This window comes from Ananas comosus, linkage group 18 (assembly GCF_001540865.1).
Source record: "Ananas comosus cultivar F153 linkage group 18, ASM154086v1, whole genome shotgun sequence".
Lineage (NCBI taxonomy): Eukaryota > Viridiplantae > Streptophyta > Magnoliopsida > Poales > Bromeliaceae > Ananas > Ananas comosus.
In genome coordinates, this window is record NC_033638.1 from 106,159 (window position 1) to 132,345 (window position 26,187).

A 26,187-nucleotide genomic window follows, 5' to 3' on the forward strand; every position below is an offset into this window, starting at 1 on the left:
AGGTTAAACTAGGTTTAAATCTAGAAAATTGCTAAGATAGAATATTACTTGCAATGTGGGTTGCTGTGGCACGGGGGAAGGCTCGGTGGCTCGACAGCGACCGGCGGCGACGTCGGCTTGGGCGGCGGCGACGGCGGCTTGGTTGGCGGCGACGTCGGCTTGGGCGGCGGCGACTGGCGGGGTGCGGAGGGAGAGAGAGACAGAGAGTTAAGAGAGAAAGAGAGCGAAGAGTGAGGGAGAGGTGTCGGGGCTTCGGGTATACCTAGGTAAGACGGTGAATTGTTCACCGTCTTCATAAAACAACATTGGAAACGGTGAACGATTCATCGCCTTACCTTGGCCCAGGGTTCCCAATGAAGACGGTGAATAGTTAACCGTCTTTAGTGCAGCACAAATAAGACGGTAAACAGTTCACCATCTTATCTGTGTTTTATGTGGCCAAAGTTGGGGGGTATTGTCCTGGCCGAAGTTGAGGGGTGTATACCGTCTTAAGTAAGACGGTGAACGGTTTACCGTCTTATCGTGGGCACAGCAGTTCCAAAGGGGTTGTATTCGCTCTAAAGACGGAGATGTATTCGCTCTAAAGACGGTGAATAGTTCACCGTCTCATGAAGGCGGTGAACCATCTACCGTCTTCATGAGAAATGCGCATAGACGGTGAATGATTAACCGTCTTTACGAGAAAAATCCGACCTGGCGCCGACGTGGCGAAAGGAGGGTTAGTTTTACAAATAAAATTTTCAGAGGGTTATTTTGCCAATTACAAAATTTCAGAGGGTTATTTTCGAAAAAAGTCCTACATTGATGTTAGCCTTTTCATGAGTAAATAAATGATGATAAAACAGGATCGAGGTGTCTCTATGAAGTCCTAGAAATTTCTCTTCCTGAAAACTAATGCTCATTGGATTTTGAAGAGGATTGAAATTTGAAATTTGAAATTTAAAATTTGAAGAGGATTGCCGACAAGATTTAGACAAATTCATTGGTTTTTGAAGACGTTTGTATTGTTGTGTTTTTTGCATTTCAAAACATTAAAAAAAGAAGATAACATTGCTTTCTCTGTATACTTGTAAATTTGATAATTTTTTTATATATCTTTTGTTTCAAATATACCCATGAATTTTTTTTTTTCCCCCCTTCTCATGTATAAATGGACACTTTGCATGGCTCCGGGCCGACATTTTGTTAGGCCCGATTGATCCGATGCTTTCTCAATGGTTGCCCTCATCGTTTAATCATTTCAACTGACATCCTCTTTTACTTTAGATATTTTAATATTGAGAGTGTCAGTAAGATAGATTGAGAGTCTTACCAAATTTATTGATGTTTTCATAAATAAACGTTAGTGACTAATATTACCGTTTAATTTACGAGAGGTTTAACTTAACAATACATAGTATTTAAGTTAAAATAAATGAAAGTTTGGGGATCTCAATAATAATAATAAACAAAAAGGTTTCTGTAGCCTATTTCAAAGTGGCCTAGATTTGAGGGGACGTCCCCCCTTAAAAGAAAAGAAAATATTTTCTCCATCTTCTGCTAAAGGAGGGATGGGACAGCTAACAGCTTTGAGATAGGCTTTAATTGGGTTTTAGTTTGATTCTTCGTTTTGGTTTACTAGGAAATAGAAACTCTAGCAAATATTTAGTCCCCATAACAAATAGGCTCAATATTATATATGAAGATCTAAAAGAGCACTGAACTCAGGGGCAAATGGACCAGCAAACGGCCCAAGCATAGAATGAAATGGGCTTTGACAAATCTATTCACCAAGTATTTTAGTCTTTGTCCTAAAACTAAAAAGTTTTTAATTTACAAACCAACTTACCCGACAAAAACTAGAATATCTACTACTGTATGGGCTATTTGTTATGCTAAGAAGACAAATTTCAGGCTTGTCCGCTAATGGGCCAGCCCAATCGCGGCCTAATATTAGGCTGGATGTAATTCAATATGGGCCATATCAACGCAAATGTTGCAACATACGTTAATGATCCTACTCGGAACGCCGCAGACAAGTGGGCTTACGAATGAATGGCCCACATATTGGAGGAGATATGCCTTTTCACGAATGGACCATGCCGGTACTCTCTCTTCCATCTTTTCCATCTTTAACCGCCAGCAATAAAAGACTCTCAAGGAACATACAGAGGAGAAGAAGAAGAGTTAGAGAGTGGAGAAGGAAATTTTGTTTTAATCTTTTTTTTAATAATTATCAATGACTTGCGGACAAAAATTCTTGCACAATCTTCACCATACATATGAATGGATCTTGTCTACCAATTGACATACAATAGGACCAAATATCCTATCAAATATTAATTTATTATTATTGCTATTGTATTTGAAACTATATANATATATATTAATAATAATAAATCATCAGCAGACTACAATTAAAGAATACGTAACAAAATTAAACCCTGGGCCTTAGGCCGGCCTTTTTAAAGCCTGCATAATTGTTGTTCGGCTTATGGTTGGGTCTCGCACACTTGTTTCTCATATTGGGCCTAGTAAGATCGGTCCATTAAGCTGTACGGAAGGAGTCGGACTGGCCCAACGAGAGGGCTCTTTGGTGGTTGATTGGTTATTCCTTCCTTGGAAACTCGGAAGGCAAACTAAAACACACACAATCAGATGATTCACACACAATCAGATGATTCACAATCTCTCTCCTACGGCTACGGACGTTTTCTCCACCTGACCTGATTCTTGAAGGTCCCTCCCCTCCCTTCAGTCCGCAGACTCCGCATTCCGCTGTAACAACCCTGAAAAATAAATGGTAGAAATAGTAGTAATAGGAGTTAGTATGGGAGAGTAGTAAAAGTAACAGTTTTACTAGTTAAGATGGAGAATAAGGGCGGCAGCCGGTTGGAGAGGAGGAAGCGCGCTAGGATAGTTTAATTTCAATTCGCTGTATAGGGTATATATAGTTAACAGATGTAATTGCAATGAAATGAATTAGTCTATTTTCTTCCCCAAAATTCTTTTCCAAACCTTTCTTCTTCTCCACCATTTCTCTATCCCAATTTTTTATCCCACTCTTTATCTCTAATCTCTATTCCTAACCCCTTTCTCTCTAATTCTCATCATCTCTATTGTCTCTATTTCATCTTTCTCAATCCCCCTCTGCTCCTCTCTTATCCATTCCGGTAATCCATTACATCACCATTACCATAGGGAGCACCAAGAACCTGATCCGAGCCACAGGGATATTACATCCGCAAACCTTGAAACGCTCCCCTAACTCTCTTCCCCTTCGACTGCTCGATTCCTCCACTCGGGAAACCCTTATTAGAGCGATCAGTTCCTTTCCCCTGCAATCGCCCGACTCCTCCGATCGATAGATAGATAATCTAGCTACGTTGCTCAATATCGTACACGGGCGGAAACTCTCGCTTTTCGAGGCTCGGACAGTTCCGTGTTGGAGCTAGGGTTTCTGGTTGGAAGAGGTAATTTATCTAATCCCTTTAATTTGGCTCGTAGTTTCATCATCGGTTTGGCTAATTCACGATTTGCTTTTGTTTCTCGTGATTGTATGATGAACCCACTTTCTTGGTGATTCCGTATGTATCTTTTCCGGTTGTTGCTCTTAAAAATAGAGAACACGAACCCTAGATTCATATGTCGTTGCTTTCTCGCAGAGACCACGAAACCCTAGAGTCAGGTATCATTGCTCAACTAGATCGGATGGATCTAAGGTCTACAATGAGGTTGCCTCGCCAAGACAATGTCAGATAGGTGTCCCTTAGATCCGATCCTAATTGCTTCGTGTGGTGTAATCCAATTTATTTTTTTTACTAACATTACATGTCTCTTAATAACCGTTTTGCTTTTAGCAACCAATTTATCCATATGTGCTCTGCTTAGGGTTCTGCAAGATGCCGACGAATTGATTACCAAATGAGTCATTAGGACAGCCGTTGTCTCTTCTTACGGGAAGGTTTACGATAGGAGCATAAGATATTAAGCTTAGTTAATTTGGTCTTTTCTATCTTTCTTCTTCTATTACTATAGACACCGTATATTGCACAGATTTTTAACGACTCAGGGATAGCCGTGGACAAGAAAAGCTACCATCAAACTATGAAACTTGAATCAGAATTTGATTTTCACTTCGACCATTTAGGTATTGTCTCTTTACTTGTTCTTCATGTAGTTCTTTATGTACATTTTTGTCAAATTTTCTTTATTATTCTTTTTCTTCTTGCTATCTTTCTATTCCTTCTTTTTGCCTCTCTTTCTCTTCTTTGTTTTGATATTATCTTTTATTTTATTTTGTATCTCTTAGTTTAACATATGCAAGCATGATCTTCTATTTATTATATAGTTTTTATTTTTTGCAATACTTTATTGCTCATGATAGTGCCTTTTTGCAAATTTTTCTTTCATTTGTACTTTCTGAACTTTGCAGTCCTTATCAAAATTTATTTTCGTTATTTTTAAAGTGAGTAGTGTTATCTCCTTTCATTTTGATTTTGTAATTATACCCTTTCTTTTCTTTCTTTTATCCCTTCCCTTTGCTTTTATTATTATTTCAATTCTCTTTATCTTTTGATGTCTTATCATTTCAATTGTCTAAGACTTTTAATATTTCTTTTTGTACTTTTATATTCTATTTTGATTTGTACCTTATTCACCTTTTCATGTAAAAGTTGTGTATTCGAAATTTTCTTATGAACAATCATTTATACAATAGACTGTTTACCTTATAATGTCCACATAAAATTTTCTTCATTAGCTTTACAAATGATTGTCTTTCACTTGATTTGTTATACTTCTAATGTTTCTTATACTTTCTCTTGCCTTCTGTCTAGTTTCATGCTATTGCATATCTTACCCTGTAATGTTTGTATCAAACCAGTTCCTCTATTTTTGTTATTCTATTTCTATCTCTTCTTTCTTCTTTTCCTTGTTCAACAAATTTTCTTTTTCTTCATTTTATTGTTAGTTAATGATGGGTTTTGCACTACTTGTTTTTTCTGCTCTTTAATCTTAGCTACTTTTCTTTTATTTTAACTTGTTCATACTATCATCTTGCAACTTTGCTATTGTCTTATTTCTTTTTCTTGTCTTTTGGAACCTTGTTCTTCCGTATCCTATACATTTTCTTACGCATAGATTTCTATTTGTTAAATATCCTTAGTCTGATTGCTTAATCAATTATAGTGCAAATACTTATTTGGTTGTTGTTAGAGGTGGCAATCTTTCACCCAACTTGACCAACCAATTACGGTCTCACCTAGCCATATATTTAATTTGGGTTTGGGTCATCCCAAGTCTATAAGTTTTTTGGGTCAGATCTAGATTTAGCTTATGACCTCATTTGAGTTATGGCACCTCTGCTTTTGAATGAGGGCAGTAAACGGTTGATTGTATCATGTTGGGCCAAACATATATATGTGCTAAAATAAAACATATCTCTTTGGCTTAAATAGGTCAACAACTTAAGGTTATGTTGTCATGTGAGTAATTGTTGCAGAAATTTTGGGTGACTCAATGGACAGTTAGGTTTGGATTTTTCCTTCACTCGAGTCAAATCAAATCGGGTTGGGTATGTTGTCAGGTCTGGATTTTCCCTTCACTCAAATCAAATTGGGTTGGGTATGTTTTAACCCATGTACTGGTATTATTTGAAAGCAAACCCGCCTTACCCAATCTATACCTCCTTTAGGTTTTGTAACTTATTGAGATCAGTGTATAAAATTGCTATTTCAACTAGTTCTTTCCAATATCTTTGTTTTCTTAGATTGTCCAATGTTTGTTGTTTTCACTGGCTAACAAAATATATTTGTGATTCCCTTCCATCTTTTTAAGGAGGATACTCTGCTTCTTGTCTTTCTTCTTCTTCTTCTTTTCATACACGGCCTTCTTCTCATACATGGTTAATTTTTCCATTCCTATATTATCTTTTTCTGATCATTGTCCTTTTATTCCTTCCTTTCCCATTCTTACTCGTCTGTTTTGTAGATTCTATCTCTTCAAGTCTTCGATTTCTATTTTTTTCATTGTTTGTTATCCTTACGGCTTAGATTGAGTTTGGTTATATGTTTTATAGTCTTTGTTTTCTGTTTTCATTCTTTGTTATGTGTGGGGTTTAGAGTGACGATGGATGGTGAATTGTTGGTCACCTGGTGTTATTGAGTTCAAGTCTCCAGGACTTCCATTTTTTTGTGTAGTTCTATTTTATATGTTTTGCTATACGTAACTAAAGTTGTATGTCTGATTTATTTATATAATTATTACAATTTTTTTTAAGTTCATCAAAATCTTCTTTAAAATCTTGTATTCTTGTATTTGGAACTCTGTGATATTCAAGAGAAGAATTCTTGCCCCATTTATTGCATAAATGGCCTTCTTTTAGTATTAGGATGTGCTTTAACTGTTACCAAGAATTGAAAAGAAACTTTGGGATCTAATGATTCAGTAAGTCAATATTTGATTCGGTGATAAACAGCTCTAGGAATTACTATTCTTCTCTTAACGGGTTATTCTGGAATAACCTGTTAAAAGGGGAGAATAGTAGTTCCACCCGTTAGGTAGAACAAGCTTTTCTCTCTCTTATTTCTCTACTAATTAAGTTATAAATAATTATACAAAATTAGTAATTAATTCACTTATTATTTAAATAATTAGTATTTTATTTTACTTGATTAATGTATTAACAAAAAATATAATTGATGAAATAATTAATTAATATTAACATATTGATTTATTTTTTATAGTTGTTCACTAATTAACGCCATTCCTCATCATCCCATATAATATTCCTATTAATTAATTTATTAACTTGTTAAAAAATAATACTAATATTTAGATACTTATTATGTAGATAAATTATTTTGTTTTCAATCATAATTACTCTTATTTCTACTATTCCAACCAATCACCAAACCAAAATTTGTCTTATTCCTCAGAATATCTCTATTCTCGTCAGTGTTTGAAAAGGCGCGCCTCACGCCTAGGCGTGAGGCGCGGGCCTCAGCGTCTCAGCAATAGCGAGGCAAGGCGCTATTGTTGAGGCGCGCGCTTAGGCCCTGAGGCGCGCGCCTCAGGCGAGGCGCGAGGCGCACATAAGGCGCGCGCCTCAGCATATTTAATATTTCTTGGATTTTGGATTAAGGTTTTCGGGTTGTTGGGTTTCGGGTATAAATTTTATGTTTTAACCCGATAAGCTTAGTAAAAGATTCTATAAGAAACATAAAAAAAAACCCTAATGAAATCATCTACTGCCCTCTCTTTCTACCACCCTTCTCTCCCTATCCCTTCTCTGTCCGTGGGCAACTTGGCATCCAGCAAGCATCCGCAGTAGGAAGCAGCAAGGAGGAGCAGTGGTCAGCACTCAGCAAGCATCCATTGTCAAGAACAGCATCAGTTTTTTTATTTGCAGCGGCACTGCAGCAGCAGAAACAGGAGCAGCGGCAGCAAGAAAGCAAGAACAAGCAGCAATCAAGTAAGTATTGCCTCTATACTCCAATATTTTTCCTTTGAATCTATTTTTTAGTTATTTTTTTCAGGATTTGATGTATTTTTGAGATTTTTCTTTTTTTTCCTATATGTTTTTACTTTTTTTGTTTCGATTGCATATTTCTTGATCCAGTTTTTTGTTTTGAACTTGTTTTTAGTTATTATTTATAGGATTTGATTCCTTTTAAGATTTTTTTATTTTTTCCCAAATGTTTTTTTTTTTTTTCATCTAGGGCAGATGCCAAGTGTTTGGCAATGAAAACATTTAGAGTTTCTTGTTGGAATTGGAATCTAAAAACGCTGATGCTGCTAGCTTCAGCCTGGCAAAACAAATTTCTTTACTTTTTGATAGTTATTTTACTTTTGTATGGTTATTTTGGAGTTTTTTTAATGTGGAACATTAAATTAAATTAGATTTAGTAAAAGTGCGCCTCGCCTTCTTGAGGCGCGCGCCTCGCGCCTAGGCTCCAGAAAGGTCTTGCGCCTTTTTGCGCCTTGCGCCTTTTCAAACACTGATTCTCGCCTAAATAAAAAATTGGCTTAATTCCTGCTTATCCCAAAAGTTATACCTATTCCAGGAATAAGTAAGAATAGCTTATTATCTAAAATCAGATGAATATAAAGCGATTTTCAAAACACCAATGATTAATTTTCTTTTAGTTCTACAGTTGATTTGCCTACTTAAGTGGAATTGCAACGAGAGATTATTTTTCATAATTATGCATGGCTAAGAGGAGTTGATCCATGGATCTCAGAAGCTCTTTTGCTCTTGGTGTTCACGACAACAATTGTAAGAACCATCTAGTTGACTCAATGCTTTATAATATCTTATCTTTGTTCTATCCGTCAAAGTATTTGATAATGTGTGCATAGTTTCTTTATTAATTGTCTGGGCTTTTATAAAATTAATGTTATATTGAAATTTAAAATATTTTGAAATGTTATTAAAATAAAAATATGATTAAAATTTTAATTGACTTCTTCTTCAAAGAAAAAAGGGTACGACACGATTCACACTAGTCTAGGCTAGTGCCATGTTGAATCTTGGGCGGGGAAAGGCAGTTTGGCGTGATACAACCCTAGTTTGGATCTTTGTGGTGTCAGACCACCTTCAGGCCCAAGTTGGTCTAGCATAATTTGGATGGTCCGAGGTGAACATGCAACATCCTTGAGGGTTGCGCTTCTAGAGAGGTCGGAGGTTTGTCTTGCGGGTAGAATGTATGGACTCTCTTTGTACTATTTAGAACAAAAATTTAATAGGAACTGCCTGACTGAAAACAAATCAATGTTGATGATATTTTGAAAGTGTGCCTATTGAATCCACGTTAAGATCTAATTTGCTTGTCAAATATTTTAGCATAGATCACTACAATCGAAAGTTGAAACATAAGCTAGGCCTAATTGGTTCGAGGCACTGATCTAATTTAGTCTGTTTTTGCAGTGTCATTTGTGGCATTATTTTCTAGGTCATTGAAGGCTGGTCTAGTGCCTATTCAGCATAGTGGTGAGACCAAAATTCTTCATTATGTTAGTGCCTATTCATATCATTGTTAATTTGTTGTTCGTTTACTTAGTTTTTCTCTATTTATGTGCTGATTCATGTCATGCTATCTGAGCAGTTCATTTTATTGTTTAAAACTCTTAATTCTTTTTGACACGATGTTTGACTCAATTCGGAGATTACATTTGTAGCATAATAGTTAAGTGATGATATGAGTCTAGGGTCCCAGTATCATAGGCATGGAGGCTAGGTTCTTTCCTTGCAGCTGTCATATATTCATTAAGTACCATTTCTGTTTCTGCTGGATTGAAATTTTAATAAATATATAAGAGTTGTCGGATATTACATGTTTTTGTTGTTTGTTGTGTTAATTATTTATAATATTTTTGTGCCACTAACCAATACTTTCAATCTAAAAAACGTACAAATTGAAATTGTTATGGACATCTAGTGACTACATTTTGTTTTTGATTTTATGCTTTGTTGTTTATTATATTTTGGATATTAATGGTTGTTATTAAACAGTAGAAGAATGTTATAGTGTCCTTACATGCAATAACCCTCACAAGTACTTTATTGTTGTGTAGATCATGTACATCTTGTTAGCCTATTATTCAAAAATATTTTATTGCTTATTTACTATGTTAAAGTCAAATTCCTTTTCAATTATATATAGAAATAATAACCAAACATTTGACGAACAATTACAAATCAGCTCATGCTCATTACGGAGCAGTTGCTAGTGCAATCCTTCTCAATTGGGCATAGAATTTACCATAAACGAAATAGCTCATTTCATCCAATTCTTCTAATTTGGCCTCACTACAACAAAATTGCCTTTTAGCGGCAATTTAGTAACGACGATTATCAAACGGCCACTATTACTTATTATCTAATTGTACTTTAGCGGCAATTATTTTAAACTACTTTTTTTAACGACTAATAATTTTATACTAAATACATTTATTTTGAATCCAATACTATTCTAACCCTAACCCAAACCCGCACCCAACCTCTCCCCCATCCTGCGGACAAAAATTTTATGGACATTGTGTCCATCTAAAACAATTTGGGGATGCCATGGAAGGATGCCGCGTGGCACCTACCTCGGAAAGTAGCTGGATTTTTTTCTAGTGAACCTGGTGCATAATTTTTTTACTTTAAAATTTTATTTTTACTTTTTAGTTATAATTAAATATAATGTATATATATTATATATTTTAAAAATATATGTAAAAAAATTTATAGTTTAGAATTTAAAATTCTTTTACATATTATTTTAAATATCATAAAATATATCTCTATTATTATATTAAATTATAATTAAAAATAAAAAAATATGATTTTAGAGTAAAAAACGGTGCACCAGGTGCACCAGAAAAAATCCCACTGCTCTCCCAAATGGCGGAGCAGCGGGGGCACGTGGCGGGTCACGCGGCGCCCATCAGAAAAATCTGAATGCCACGTGGCATTCATCTACGGCATCCCCAAATTAGTTTCTGTGGACATACTGTCCATAAAAGTTTTGTCCCCATCCTGCGCGAGCTCTCCCCCTCTCCTTCACCTCTCCATCTCACACGAACACCCTCTCTTTATCTCCCTTCCCCCTACCTCTCCTCCATCCTGGCGGCGGCGTCCCTTCACCTCTCTTCTCTCCTCCCTCTCTAAGCTCGGATCCCTATCAGCGGCGGTGTCGTCGTCGTCGTCCGCGGAGAAGGGTGTAAAATCAAAATGGCTCGGGTCCAGGCCGGGCCGGGCGCGGACTCTTCATCTTAAACCCTTCCCTGCTTCTCCCTCACTCGATACTCCGACGCATCAAACCCCTTCCACGGGGCGCCCCACACCCTCCTCCGCCACCGCGCCTCGTGCCATTCCAGGTACAAAAATTCAAAGCATAACAAAATAAAATATGGTTCACATATGCAAATCTAAATAATCACAAAGTATTATTCTTTTGATTTCGATATTCAGAGGTAGAGGGAATTACTTCTTGTGCAAGTTCATATATATATATATATATATAGGCCGGGGCTACTATACTCTTATGAGTATAGACCCCCTTGTACTCATAAATTTTTAACCGTTGATTGATGGGATGTGTGGTTAGGATGATGGTAGTTCCCACTTAGAATGATAGTGATCCCCTAGGGTTGAGTGGGTAGTTGGTTAAATAGTATGATCTAACGAGTGAAAATGATCAATGGAATAAATCTTAGGGCCAAAAACTTATGAGTATAAGAGAGCCAATACTCATAAAAGTATAGTAGCCGGACTATATATATATATATATATATATATATATGTATATATATATATATATATATATATATGTATGTATATTTTTTGGTGATATAAACCCTAATTGAAGTCAATTCAGAAATTCGCAGCTACCAGGTAGAAACCTGCTTCGATCATCAATTGGATGCTCTTCATATTCACCGCATATAAAAAAAGAGAAAGGTAAAATTTCTATATAATCATATATTCATATGTTATGTTTAGGGCAATTCAACAAACATCTTACGAGCGTAAAATCCAGAGTGTAAGTGCTCTGCATAAGAGATCGTTGGAGCTGTTAATTAGCATGTTCGAAATTATGTGTTGTAGTTATTATAATCTAGTAAAAGTACGAGTTCATTATAATGAGGGAATATAAGTAAAAATTGTAAATATCATGAGTATTTATTCATGTCTTTTTACTATATTTTCTTTTTTTCTTTTTACATTAATTTACTAATGTTTTTCGGAAATCATATTAGGTTGGACCTAACATTTTCTTGGATAAATGGAGATGGCCTCAAATAATCCTCATCCTACTCAGTTTCCTGTTACAGAGAAGTCGATATCCTTAGATATCAAGGTCTCTCTCTCGCTCTCCGAACTAACTTTTAGTATAATTGGACTTAATATGTATAATATATTTAACGTAGTGTAACCTTGTATAACCTTGTATTTACAACTGATTGGCATGGCATGTACCTAACAGCACCAGATTTGGCATGATTCATTCATATATCATCATGATGTAGTTTTGTTTTTGACAACTTAATGGGTTTGACGAACATGTAACAGAGTGCATGGTTGTTTCTTGGTTTAAGTCATTGACGAAAACATGCTTGAAATGTTTATTTGCCATCTTAGTCTACCAGGCCATGTGGTTTAAGAGTATCATGCTAAAATAAGCAGTTATTGCGACCAATTAATTCTGGTGACATAGCAGACTGGTTACAGATTGTGTCTGTCAATGATATACACTCCAACTATAACTACTGCATGTGTTTGTTGAATAGCCTAAGTTCATTATTATGCATTTTTTTTATTAGAAGCTAGCATATTGTGTATTGCGGAATGTTCTCTCAGCTCGCTTGGCATTTCCTACTAAACCCTGTGCCTCCTTCGTCCTACTTTTTCGCTTCCTTCCCGTCTGAATTGCTGTTAGCATAACCATTCCGCTTCTTAGCAATTTTTTCTATTCAAAATTTTTGCGTACTTCAGCCTGAATTGTTGTTACCTCCTTTCCCTATCATCAAACAAGGACAATGCATGCACCAATTTGAGCCTAGGGCTGTGGAGATGTTAGCGTGATGAAATTTATGTATAAACTTTTGTGCATGCAAGGTGACATGAGAATCTCTTCATAGCATTATGTGTTTGGCATTGTAGGGAACTAAGACGGACATCATAATCAGCAAGTATACAGATAGTTTTCTGGTGAGTTGCATCTCATACTCAGCTCTATAGCTTTTAATATGGACATGTTTACATGAAAATGTTCTTTCAGGTCATGGTGACTCAAATAGGATCTATGGGTACCATACTGCATGCTAGGTCTGTGTTTTCCTTTTTCCTGTATGCTGTTTCAACTATGCATTCACAGATTCTTTGATCACAACCTTTTATGTGCATGTGCATCTTCTATTTAGTCACTATGTTATCGACAGTTTGACACCGTTCAAAAAAACATATTTTGGACTTATCTTTGCTTAAATTGAGGTAGGATGGCTGAAATAAATTTTTATATTTGAATTCTGATGCACTAAATGTAATACAGTGTATTTAGTTGATTGGTAGGATGGGCAGAACCTATAAAATAGGCATAATTATGGGCTTCTAAGCATGTCTCTATGGTTGAGGTGTCTTCATATGGAGATAACAACAAGCCTTTTAAACCTTCAAGATTTTGCTTGCCATTTCATTTTCTAGTTGGAATGGTATTTTACTACAAAAAGACATTTAAACTTACGGTTCACCATGGTCGTTGACTTATCAGCAATGGAATAGAAAGCAAATTGGCAAATCAATAGTTACTTAAGCACAAGTGTTTTAGTTTCAATAATGCTATAATTTAATAAGAGTTGAGAAAATTTCAGTGTCTAACACCGATGTGTTGATCAAATTTATAATATTGATCAGGCCTTATTTTGTGAGGCCATAGCAAATTATTTTCCTCTTCTGTTTGACTATAATGCTGATTGAAGATTTAATTTTTCTGATGATAGGAAGGAGGAAGGTGTATCACTAGATCCAACTTTTAATGTTTCTGTGATATTTGGCAAGAGAGATGAGGCAAATACAACACATCTATTCTCTAGTTTGGTCTTTCTTTTCCTAATGGATATTGATCTTGAGTCTAAATTGTGATGGTTGCAGCCACTTTTAGTTGCATGTGCAAGGCAGATGATTGAACATATAAGGTATTTTTACCTCTCTCCGTGGTAGATATGGATATTTGATATTTTGAAATAAGAGCTTTCTATCAGTTGAACTTAGTCAATGAATTTGTTAGTTCAAGTTATGCTAATTTCTGGACTTCATGCTGTAAAGAAATCAGAAGTGCTGCTTTATAGGGGCCTAAATTTTTTACTTTTGTCTCATACAATCAGATATTTTAGATAGTTCTAGATTATTTCAATTTTCTTATAATGGAGTTTTGATTTTGATTTCCTTTCAGTCTGTTGAATGACTAATTCATAATCTGCAAATATTTTTGGCAAATTCACTCTGTTGTCGCTGCGTATTGTCAATAATTCCATCAGATTATGTCATGTCTATTGTCATCTGGGAAATAATTCTAAAGATTAGGTATATAAGAAACTGGATTGTGCTAGAATTTAAATTTTATAGAAATTGGTGAGTTATATTTTGTGGATTGTAATACCATACTTTCAATCTATATGTTGCAGCCACTGCAGTTCGTCGAGGGCATTGATTCTGTCTCTTGGTCTAAAAGATCACTCTCAGGTAACATATTGAAAAGACCTGGAGATGTTTAAATCTTTCATGGATTCTGTCTCGTGTTTTAACTTTGAATACAAGTCACCGATTTGAATTAGCATTTCACCTAGAATTAAAGTGCTCCTTACCTTTGATTACATAAGCCTCTTCATTTGATCAAAATTTCTTTGTTTTTTTCCTCCTTTTACTTTGATTAGGTTATTAAGCATTTGTTCTCACTGTGGTTTTTGGTTTCCACAGGAGATTTTAAAGGATATCATTTCTGCCGTTATTGAGAATCGCCTTTGGTGAATTTTAAAGGATATCATTTCTGCCGTTGTTCTTTCCGTTCCTTTTTAACAACCTTTTTCCTTTTTATTTATTATCAATTTTTTTTTATTAGTTGTAACTAATGCATTGACAAAATGCGCCTTAGCTTTTGTGGCATTAATTATTTACTTGCTCACTTATACCTTTTGGAGTTTGGTTATTCTTCCTTGTTAACAACTGATGTCCTAGTTATTTGTTCCAATTTTAGTATTAAAAGAAAAGGCAATAATTGAGTTTCATCAGGATTATTCAAAGCTTATACTTATAAAACATTTCACAAACGGCTGACTTTACCAATTTTACATTAGTTCACTCCATCTTCATACAAAAGCCACACCTAGTAAATTAGTTCTAAGAAGCACTTACAGTTTTTCTGAATAAAACTGTAAGTGCCAACTGTTGAGACTTCAGTGCCAACTGTTGAGTTTATTGCAGGAGGCCCCAGATATGTTATCTTCACCTGCAGTGCCAACTGTTGCATAGCTTTTCAATGCCAATGTTTGCTACTATTCTGTGCACAGGGCATTTATTGGGAGGATATGTACATTGTGGGGGGGGTACTCAATTATTTTTGTCCCGATAATTATTGCCCAGCAGTTGTCAGGATTGTACTTGGGCGTAATCTTGCTGTTTTTCGTTCCATTGTTGATCTGTTACTAGGACAATTTCACCACCAGAAGATGAAGTGTCTGGCAAGTCCTTTCTTTTTCAGCACTCTCCTCTATATTATGCGCAGACAAACTATGGTTCAAGGAAAACTTGTGAAATGTTGAACAGTGAAGGAAACCATCTAATATGCTGAGACATATTAGTTCTGATATAGTATGAAACTGACAGAAGATTACTAATAGTTTCTCCTCGGCTCCTTCCCAGCCGCGCGTTTGAAGTCTTTGGCTGTATGTGCGCGCGGTGAGCTCCACCTCACATGTCAGCCTACTTAATAACCGCATAGGATAAGCAAGAAGAATGATTGGGTGGGTCATAGGTGGGTGGATAGAATGGCACAACCAAACAAATTAAAGCAAGTGGGAAAGCCATAAAAGGAATTACAAGTAAAGAAAAATAATTAACAGAAATTATTACCATGGATGCTCATTGCTGGGCGGCTCCACTGTCCCATTCTTCCTCCCTTCCTCATTCTCCAGCAATTACGGGAATAGTACGTTCCTGCAGCAGTACAAGTACTCTCCATCTTCTTCCCCCGTGGAAGAAGGCGGTCGCGTCGTCACCCATCCACCGCCGCATCCTCCCGATCTGCAGTACTGTAGGGAGCAGAAAGCCTCGTCTTCCAATTAGCCGTGCCCGGCCCGCTGCCGCTCCGACTAGAATCCGTGCCGTTGTCGGTGAAGCCGCTGCTGATTTTTCGTCGGCCCCCGTTGAGATCACCTGGCAGATCGCCGTCGGAGCTGTAGGTACGTAGCCATCTCTCCTTCTGTGCTATATGCAGAATGAATCGTACTTCATCTGTCCACTGCTTGACGTCTCTTCTCTTCTTCTGCCGTGTTTGCTTTTTACGCATGCAGCTGGAATTACGCCCTTCCTTGTTGCAGGAATCGAGTTCAGCAAAAGGATTGTAAGCTACTCTTAGTGATTCCTCACTGCATTAATCGATTTCTCTTAGACCCTATTTGGATGCATGAATACCTTATTCAGTATATCACGTTTGAATGATAAGAAATAAGATCAAATGTTTAAAATTACATACTACATTCAACACTCAAGTCATCTTTTTAACCAGACAAATCACCTCGTTTAAATTAGCGTATAACTTCTTATCGTTGCTCTAAAGAACTATCTGCAAGAGAGAAAATAAAGGCAGAAAATAAAAAAGAACAGGTAAGAACAAATGAAAGGAGAAATAAGAAACAAAACTGACACAATAAAAATATAGGAACATAATTTCGTAAATAAGGTCAACAACAATCACTTACACAACTAACAAAAGAAATTGTGTCCATGGTAATACATACTATCCACTCTTAACTTTAAGAAACATAATGTACATCCAGAAGCATCAAGATAAATAAACAGTAGATAAGAGCGCGAAAAGTGGCAAGAAGTATAAACACCACCAAAAGAAAATCAAACAATAGAATGAGGAAAACAAAAAAAACATAAATAATATGTAATAGTATTCAGCAGAAAGTAAAATAAACTCAACAAGGGATGAACAAGAGAACATCCTTCGCTTTGACGTAAGAAAACTTGTATCCAAGGCCACAACAAGGTAACAAAAGCAACCGAAAAGAAAAAAGCCAGTGTCTCTCTGAGAAAGCTAGTTTTAGGTACACAATATTACACTATGAAACAATAGGAACATTAAGATGCACAGGAAACCAAATTAAAATGAAAAATAAACCAAGGGCAAAACTTTGTAAAGATAGGAATACATTGATCAGGAAAAAAAAAAAAAAAAAAAGGACAGCCGAAACACCAAATAACTGGAAAAAGAAAGTGAAAACAAAAGTCCGCCAAAACCTAAACTAAAGGAATGGGGAATTTCTCAATCAGCAATGCAGAAATTTATATAATACTAAGGAGGAACTACAAGAATATTTTTTTTTAAAAAAATCAAAATTTAAATCGAATAAATAATAAACAACTATAATATAAAATGTGTATAAAGTACAGCAAAATAGAAAATAATAACATAAAAAAACTATAGGATGTCTTAGAGACTTAAAATAATAAGAAATTAAAAGATAACGGAGAAAATTGAGAATGATGAAAGGGAGGTAAAATAAGGGGATAAGGAGAAAGAAAGTGAAATAAACATAGAATATGCAATGAAAAAAAAAGAACCTAAGTTGAAAGAGATACCGACAACTTAAAAATCAACCCAAAATCAGTGCCAATCAATTCAAATCATAGAGAAATAAGTTTGCAAACAATGGAAGGAAGGAAAATTGAGGTCGAACCTAACCAGTTTGGTGATTCGGTCATTGGCAAATAGGGTGTAAAACTTCGAATCACACCAACTATGAGTTATTATGAGTTGTTACCTATTGTGACCTAACAAAACCAGACAACACAAAAGTTAAGATTAACTAGGTAAACTAAATTGAAAGGAACATGATTATCCAATAGCTCTCCAGAAAGAAAATTTAATATTAAGCCCGTAAAGCCCAAGCATCCCTGCCTTGGTCCTATATTGAGGCCCGGATTTTCAAAAGGGCCATGTTAGGACCAACTAGCCGAAGTTAGAACCCGCCCATGCTGAGCTTGACCAAACTTTGAAGACCAAGGCTTGTAGCTTCCTGGGTTTAGGCCTATATTCGGGCCCAGATTTAAGAGCCTGGCTGGATCCAGGCGTTAAGTAGTGAAACTGTCCCATAAACAGGTCATCCAATATTCACACAACAACTAGCGAAATGTCAGTGACATACGTGTCAGTGACATAAGCACCAGAAGACAAAGTCCCAGGTTTTACAGGGCTTTACAGCTGCAGCTAAAACAAAAGCAAATGTATGTATCCTTTCCAATACAAACAAAGAAAAGAAAAAGAATTGTTCTGCGAAATTTTATGAGGGCAAAACGAAGAAACATTGTACTCAGAATCCAGTTAGTCCAACATTACCCACCAGAACAATTGCAATTTTATATATAGATTCTCCTAAGCAATATAAATCACCTCATATGACTAAGCAAAATGCAAACTAATAGCGGTTGAAGAGGGTCAGTTTCCTCTCTTTTCTCATGTCTTTTAATTGACAAACATAATCAAGCACAATGCACCAACTAAATAGCAAGTAATACCATTACATTGGTAAAAAAATCCACTAAACTGAAATTATGAGCATGACTATTAAGACATACTAAGCACAGTGCAAACCCCCTTAATAATTCAACTCAATCACATGAACTCGTATACATATTGTCAAATTGAGATTTAAACCGTACATTAACTCGAAATCTAAACCAAATTGATCCTAATACTTGATTGTGTCACTGAAAAACAAATGCAGAGCGAAAGTACAACTATTTCATCTTTGGTGATGCGGAGCAAAACTAACAACTTTTTCATCTTTGGTTTTGAAATATCTTCCTTTTATATTCTTTTTATTTTTTATTTTCTATTCTTTTTGCAAAGTTCAACATTTTGAGTAACTTGTGCATTCATAGCTTTAGAATCTTGTGATACTCTTTTACCGACTCGAGGAACTTGGATTTTTTTTTATTTTTTTCATGTGATGCACATATGAAGTGATGCTGGTGAATGATGCATGTGAATATATCTGCATGTGACATGATACATGTGAAATGATGCATATGAAGTGATGCTGGTGAAAAGATGCATTTGAATACGTAATGCACGTGAAGTGATGCAGGTCACATGATGCATGTAAAGTTCTATACTTCTATAGTGATTTCCTCTATCAAGCTTGAAATTACCAGAGAATGTTCAAATCGTTAAAGACAAATTAGTCGAAGTTTTTCAAAAAAGATTACAAAACATAAATAGTACCAACAAGTTCATCAATTCGGTACTAGATTTTAAATCCAAAGTTAGGAAAGGCATAAATATTGCACAACAAAAGAACAATCAAAACTTATTTCAACACCAAAGTAAAGCGATTATAAGATAATCCAGCTGAATCATAAGAAAATGATTAAACAACGATTTTATTTTGGAATAGGAATAATGGAGTAAATTTGGTTGATTTGAATCTCAATTTCATAATTTGTATTTCAATTCATGTAATCGGGACTGGGTCGAATTATTAAATGGTGTAGCACTAAGTTTAGTATCTACTAAGAGTTAGCCTTCGTTATGAAAGATTAAGGGGGTGAGCACTAAATTTAGTATGTAGTAAGAGTTAGCTTGATTTGTATAGCTGTATTAGGTCGGTCAACATATCATAACTTGAATTTATTTCATTAGATAGTCAGTCTTTTAGAGTTTTGTTTATTTTGAAAGATCCGAGGCATGCAAAAAGAATCAGAATGAGTGACTCTCATTGTTGGTGTTTGATTTGAGGTATTCACACAGCGGAAATTTAACCGCCCAAATCCCATAACAGAGGTGCAAGTCAATTTTGATTCCAGGGAGGATTGAGAAAAGAGCTTTTCTTTTTTTATTACTACTAACAATTATTTGAATTTGAATATAAATTTAAGTTTTAGTTTACACTAGCTAAGGATAACAGTAATAGAGTGCTCTCCTGCAACCATCTACTTAGTAATAGCTTATTGGCCGCCCCATATTAAGTCAGTTTCAATTGAAAGCAAAGATTTCACTAGTAGTGAAAGGATTATCAAGTGAGAAACATTTGTCTAGCCACGAGTAAAGTGTTTTAGGTTGTTTGTAAGACACATGTAAAAGAAAATACCGTCCTTTAAATTATGAATTCAAGTTTAAATTCAAGTTTTAATTTCTTAAGTTCAAAGTAGGAATTGGAATAATAGTTTGATTTTTTGAATTTAGTTCTAGTTTAAATTTTGATTTGAACTTGTTCCTCACTGGATGGTACTTGAAATCCTCAAGTGTTGCATCCATCATGACTTGATTAATGTTTCTTTAATCAAAGTTTGTTATATATCTGGATTACTTGTGTTAACGTAGTTAATTTTTTTTTATGGTAAAACAGGAGATGGTTCTTAGTGTGCCCAAATTCATTAATGGGATAAGAAAATTAATGCACAATGTAAGTTTGCACGTCCAAACAATCACGGCCAAAAGATCAGCAGTCAACGAAGCTAACCTAACGTAGAATGAAAATACAAGTGAGGAACAACAACTAACCTAAAACCAACTTACAATAGAATAATCACATAGTTAATTAATGAACACAGTATGCAAAACAATAATAACAATATGTAACCAACTCATAAGTGCAGAATCGACTTGGCCAGCCTATGTATGACAAAAAAAGTTCTTAAACGATTGTGAGTGAAGCTCGAACTGAAGTCACCACTGTTAATACTTACTTCTGCCTTCTTTAATTTGGCCTGTTTAACCCCTAGTGGTCATTGTTCATTCTGACTTGAACGTACCTTCCCCCCTTCAACAATAGGTTGCGCAAAGAAGATGTGAAGTTTGCAAAGGCTCCGGTCTTGTACTAAAAGATACTTATTACGTTCGCTGCCCTGGCTGTGGTATGTTGATCTTTATCTGTGCAAACTTTTTATTTTGTTGATTCCTTTTTTTTTAAAAAAAACATGTCCATCTAAGCTTGAAATTTGTTTTAATATTGAAGTAAAATTCGCATCAGTTTGTCCATCATTTTTCAGTTTAACATTTTAATCTATTCCATTTTGTAGGTGGCTTTCTGCCATGGCAGTCGTGGAAAAGATTCTTTACTGGTTAGAAATTAACTAAGAAGTCTGTGGGCTGTTTTATTTGTCCTACTAAATTCGAACAATATGTAATAGCATGAAACTAGACAGAACCCAAGAGAAAGTATAAGAAATATTTGAGGAAGTTTCATAAATTAAGTCACAGACAATCATTTATAAAGCTAATGAAGAGAATTTTGATGTAGACATTAGAAGGTAAACTATTGGAGTTTGTTGCAAAAATAATTGTTTGCAAGAACATTTCGAATACAAAACTTTTAAATGAAGAGGTGAATAAGGTACAAATAAAAAAAATAATATAATAGTACAATAGAAATATTGGAAGTCTTAGACAGTTGAAATGATTAGTCATCGAAAGGTAAAGAGAACTGGAAAAAAAAAAACGAAAGCAAATTTTAGGGGATAAAAGAATGAAAAAAGAATTAATCATTAGATGCAATTAAAAATTTTGGCAAAGGCCGCAAGAGTATAGAAAGTATACATGAAAAAGAAACAGTTGTGAAAATGCGCCATTAAAAATCACGAGCAATCAAGGATTGAAAAAATAAGAACTATATAATAAATAGAAGACCATACTTAAGAATATTAGACTTAGATATACCAAATACAATAAAAGATAAAATCAAAAACAAAGAATTCGATGCCTAGAAGTGTGTTTACCAATCCTCTACTTGCAGTGTTGCATAATTAAAAGTAAATTCACCTTTGCTTATTTGATTATGACTTTGTAGTTCTAACACAGCCTACAAATAATAAGCATCAGTAGTTCCAACACAGCCGACACATAATAAGCATTTGTAGGTTCAACACGGTCTATACATAGTAAGCATAGTGAAATGGTGTAGTGGAAAAAAAAAAAATTATAAAACATTTTAAGAAGAGAAACAAAACAAACATCATTGGATAAAAACAATCTAGAACTAACATGAAAGAAAACGGAGGAAAAAAAACAAATGAAACAAAAGCAAAACTAAAAGATCAGTAAGAACAAACAAGACCAAAAGAGATACATAAGAGTAAAAGAGAGGGAAGAAAAATATGTGGTGCACAACCCATCATTGGCTAAATAATGAAAAGGTTGTAGCATTTCTAGCTTTCGCTCTAAAGAACAACTGAATAGCTAGAAAGAAAAGAAAAGTACAAGAAAAATGAGAAGATATAAAGATGAAATAGCACATTGGGTTGATTTGAAGCGTTGAATAATAAAATGCCCAATAATATGTAAGGAAGTAGAAACCAAAATAAAATTATACCAAATTCAGAATAGTTCCATAAATGAAGTCAAGAAGAATGACCCATCCAAGAAACACGAAATCCCCCGAAAATATGCATAAGTCAGTAGCTATCGGAATATTGTAAATAAAGAAAAGAAAGTGAGAAACAATTAAAAAAAAAGGAATGTATAGCTAATTAAGAAACAAGAAAATTAACAAAGGGCAAGAGAGACCCATAACTGTGATATACGAACTTTCAAGAACACTTTCAAAACCCAACAACCAAAAGCAAAAAAAAAAAAAAAAAAAAAAAAAAAAAAAAAAAAAAAGCGAAAAAGAAGAGTACACCCCTAAAATGACAATTTTGAAAGGCACACTTGAGAGAAAAGCATTAACCTACTAGAAAAATCATCATGAAAGATAGCAAAATGAGGAGGATATCATAAGAAATCAAATTACGTCATAGAAATATAACAAACTTGAAAGAAAATCAACACAAAAAACTTCTGGAGAAACAAAGAAAGTAGGAAATTCGAATTACACAAAATATGAGTTGTTGTGAGTAATTGCATATTTCAATCTAGAAAACAAAAGTCAAATTAATTAGACAAATTGAATTACAAAAGAAAATGATTACTCTTCAAAAGACCCAACATTCTTGACAAAGTTCTTGAAACGAAGTAAACCTACAACTTGCATAGATATACCTCATTCAACTTCATAGCAAAGTTAGAGAATTCATACATGGCGATATTAAATGAATAAATACAGTGAGCAACCATAAATGTGTCATCATCTGATGCAAGAAACTCAGCAGTCATACACTACATAGTAATCAAAGTTGGGAAATACTACTGTGAACCAACACAATTTCATTTTGCAATCATCTTCACAAAAAGTAAAAGGGTCAAGCAGTTTGCTCAATCAAAAGCAGTATATGAATCAAACAATTATTTTCCCATGCTTAAAATATGCCCTGCAATGACAAGAATACTCGTATTAAATTATGAATATTTGTATTACATTATGACCAAGGAGGTGTCATTTTGTAGCATGATTAGATAAATTTAATATAACAAATCTTACATAATTTATATCAAAATTCTTTCTGAGCAAACAATTTATCTTAATTCCACACTCGTTGACATCTAAATGTATTAGATATCTGAACTGGGCCGTGCCAAGTATTTAAGAGCTAGTCCGGAGTAAGCTCCACTGCCAGCCCATCAGCACGTATTCATTTTGTATATTTGTTTCAGTGGTCCAGGGATTGGGGTCCAACAAAGTTGGGTTAAGCTCCTTAAGAAAAAAGACTCGAACATATACAATTTAATATGTACATTTGAAAATATAATGGCCTTGACCAATTGATGCATTGGTTTTGAATCTGAGCCAACTTGCTTCTCACCGACCTAATAGAAATCAGCCCAAGAAAGTTTGATTGTACCACTACCCGAGCTTTGTTAGCAATTATGCTCTAAAGACTTTGAATAGGCCAGCATAGCCTGTGGGCCTTAGAAACTAATCAGAGAGAGCAGTTTCATGTCCACCTTGTTCTTAACCGAAACTTATTATGCCTTCAATTTTTTTTGCTTTCATTAGATCGAGCCAAGAATGATTTAATCGGCCAAAAATTAGAAGAATTGGATCGGATGAGCTATTTCGATTATGGTAGATCTATGCCCAATTGAGAAGGATTGCACCAGCAACTACTTCGTAATGAGCATAAGTTGGTGTCTAATTGTTCATCAAAGATTTGAGCTATTATTTCTACACATAATTGGAAAGAAATTTAACTTTAACATAGAAGAAAAGCAAAAAAATATTTTTGAATAACACGCTAACAAGATGTACATGATGGCAACATGATAAAAGAAAATAGTCGCCAAATAGGATATATATCTCAATATAGGTCAATAAATTACTTTACGATGATAAATTACTTACAAGGGTTATTGTATGCAGTGACACTACAACATTCTTCTACTGTTTAACGACAACCATTAATATCCTAAATATAAAAACAGCAAAGCATAAAACCAAAAACAAAATGTAGTCACTAGATGTCCACAGCAATTTCAATTTTGTACATTTTTAGATTGAAAGTATTGGTTAGTGGCACAAAAAAAGTATAAATAACTAATACAACAAACAACAAAAACATGTAATATTCAACAGCTCTTATATATTTATTAAAACTTCAATCCTGCAGAAACAAAAATGGTGCGTAATGAATATATGATGGCTGCAAGGAAAAATTCTAGCCTCCATGCCTATGATACTGGGACCCCAAACTCATATCATCACTTAATTATTATGCTGCAAATGTAACCTCAGAATTGAGTCAAACATTGTGTCAAAAAGAATTAGAGTTGTACAGCAATAAATTGAACTACCCAGATAGCATGACATGAGTCAGCATAAACAGAAAAAATTTAAGTGAACGAACAACAAATTAACAATGACACTGATAGGCGCAAGCATAAAGAAGAATTTAGGTCTCACTACTATGCCAAATAGGCACTAGACCAAGCTTCACTAATCTGGAAAATAATGCCACACATGACACTGCTAAAACCAAGAATTTAAGTATCCATCGGCACGGGCCGTTTCTTTTGTGCCGTATCGTGCTGATAAGATACCAGTACGGTACAGTCTCCGTGCCGATAGCACAGTTCAAAACCCTTTTTACTTTAAATTAGGAAGTATTTTTTTCAATAAAGTTCAAAAGATTTGATAAAGACATATACTAAGCAATTAGAAAATTTTGTTGATAAAGAAAATAAATTTTGCATATCATTAAGTATCGGCACACATGTATTTTTTGTGACCAGTACACATCGGTACAGTCCGATACGCACCATGCCATACCATGCTAGTAAGTTTACAGCACGATCGCATGCCACGATACTTAAATCCTTGGCTAAAACAGACCGAATTAGATCAATACCTAGAACCCATTAGGCCTAGCTACTGTTCCGGATGTAGTGACCTATGCTAAAACATTTGACAAATGAAATAGTTTAGATCGTTTTCTATGTTTGAAAGTTGTGATGTGCTTGCAAGCCTCAAAAGTAGAAAACACACTAAAAAGGGTTCTAACAAAGGATGAGGGGTTTTAACAAGAAAACAGTTAGTGCTTCTCCAAATATCATTGCTCAATAGGCACATCGTCGAAATACACTAAACATTGAAATCCGGAAAAAAAAATCCCATATCTCTCGGCATCCTTTGATACCGCAATGTCAATTTTCATCCTCCAAACCTAAATTATTCCCATTCCCAAAATTGTCAATACCAAAGTTGTTAGATATTCATACGTGTAATTCATTTCCATTTATCACATTTCAAATATTAACATTCACACATACAACTACATAGGAAATTATGTTCAAACAACTGAATTCTTAAAATACATTGTTCTCTATAAGAGAATACTCAATGAAGACATCTTTATCAATAAACAAGCCTTTTGATTCACCTCTGCAGGGTCGCCTAAAAGAAAACCAATTCTTGTACTTGCAATCTTTTGGGCAAGATTCTTTGCTGAATTAAATGCCATCAAGTCTATTCTCATTGCTTTGTGTAATGTTAATTATCAATTCTACTCTCTGAAGGCACATTCTATTTAAACAAAGAAACTTATCTTCATGATGTGCCATATGGGTCCTATTCCTAAACTCCACAATTTAAAATTGCAAGGCTGCCAAGGATAATATTTAGAAACATGTAGCATATTATCAACACATTGTCAACAGTTTGTTCATTTATTGCTCCTTTCTTGCTATCAAAAATGAAAAATATCAGGTAAGAGAGGAAAATTACGAAAAAGAAAAACCTGAAGTGGCTAGACCATTCAAAGAGTATTCATGTTTGGTTAGCTTATTTTCTAGACAATTAAGAGTATTCGAAGTTATCAAAACTATTGTGCACTTTGAAAGAGCGTTAGCATACCGCTTGATTAAGTTGCCGTAGTGTATTAAACCTCGAAAACATTATAACCAAGAATCCTTCAAGATGTACAAGTTTAATCAATTTCCATTAGTATGTTGTGTTGTCTAATATAATGTTCACAATAGCAACTAAATGCAATAACTAATATATACACAAAGAAATTGGCAATACGGCAATACCAACCAATAAATCTCAAAAAATCAAGTTTCA

The 26,187-nt window shown here is 34.8% G+C and overlaps 2 protein-coding genes across 20 annotated transcripts; both read left to right on the plus strand.

Moving 5' to 3' along the window:
* LOC109724379 lies at positions 2,622-15,344 on the plus strand. 19 transcript variants are annotated; one of them, XM_020253194.1, is made up of 13 exons: positions 3,645-4,129; positions 7,297-7,453; positions 8,128-8,257; positions 8,909-8,971; positions 10,638-10,845; positions 11,346-11,428; positions 11,728-11,828; positions 12,632-12,679; positions 12,750-12,796; positions 13,468-13,534; positions 13,619-13,662; positions 14,152-14,209; positions 15,173-15,344. In XM_020253194.1, exons 7-13 carry the CDS (start codon positions 11,754-11,756, stop codon positions 15,194-15,196), a joined length of 363 nt encoding a protein of 120 aa, XP_020108783.1. In that variant the 5' UTR covers positions 3,645-4,129; positions 7,297-7,453; positions 8,128-8,257; positions 8,909-8,971; positions 10,638-10,845; positions 11,346-11,428; positions 11,728-11,753; the 3' UTR covers positions 15,197-15,344. The 19 variants fall into 19 exon arrangements, with proteins under 19 accessions (XP_020108764.1, XP_020108781.1, XP_020108782.1 ...); XM_020253177.1 differs by lacking the exon at positions 15,173-15,344 and adding an exon at positions 14,444-14,751 and having other exon boundaries at positions 8,896-8,971; XM_020253176.1 differs by lacking the exon at positions 15,173-15,344 and adding an exon at positions 14,444-14,751.
* On the plus strand, positions 15,470-21,000 carry LOC109724378. The gene is made up of 4 exons (XM_020253174.1): positions 15,470-15,924; positions 16,036-16,085; positions 20,527-20,608; positions 20,774-21,000. The coding sequence occupies exons 1-4, from the start codon at positions 15,597-15,599 to the stop codon at positions 20,818-20,820; spliced, it is 507 nt and encodes a 168-aa protein (XP_020108763.1). The 5' UTR covers positions 15,470-15,596; the 3' UTR covers positions 20,821-21,000.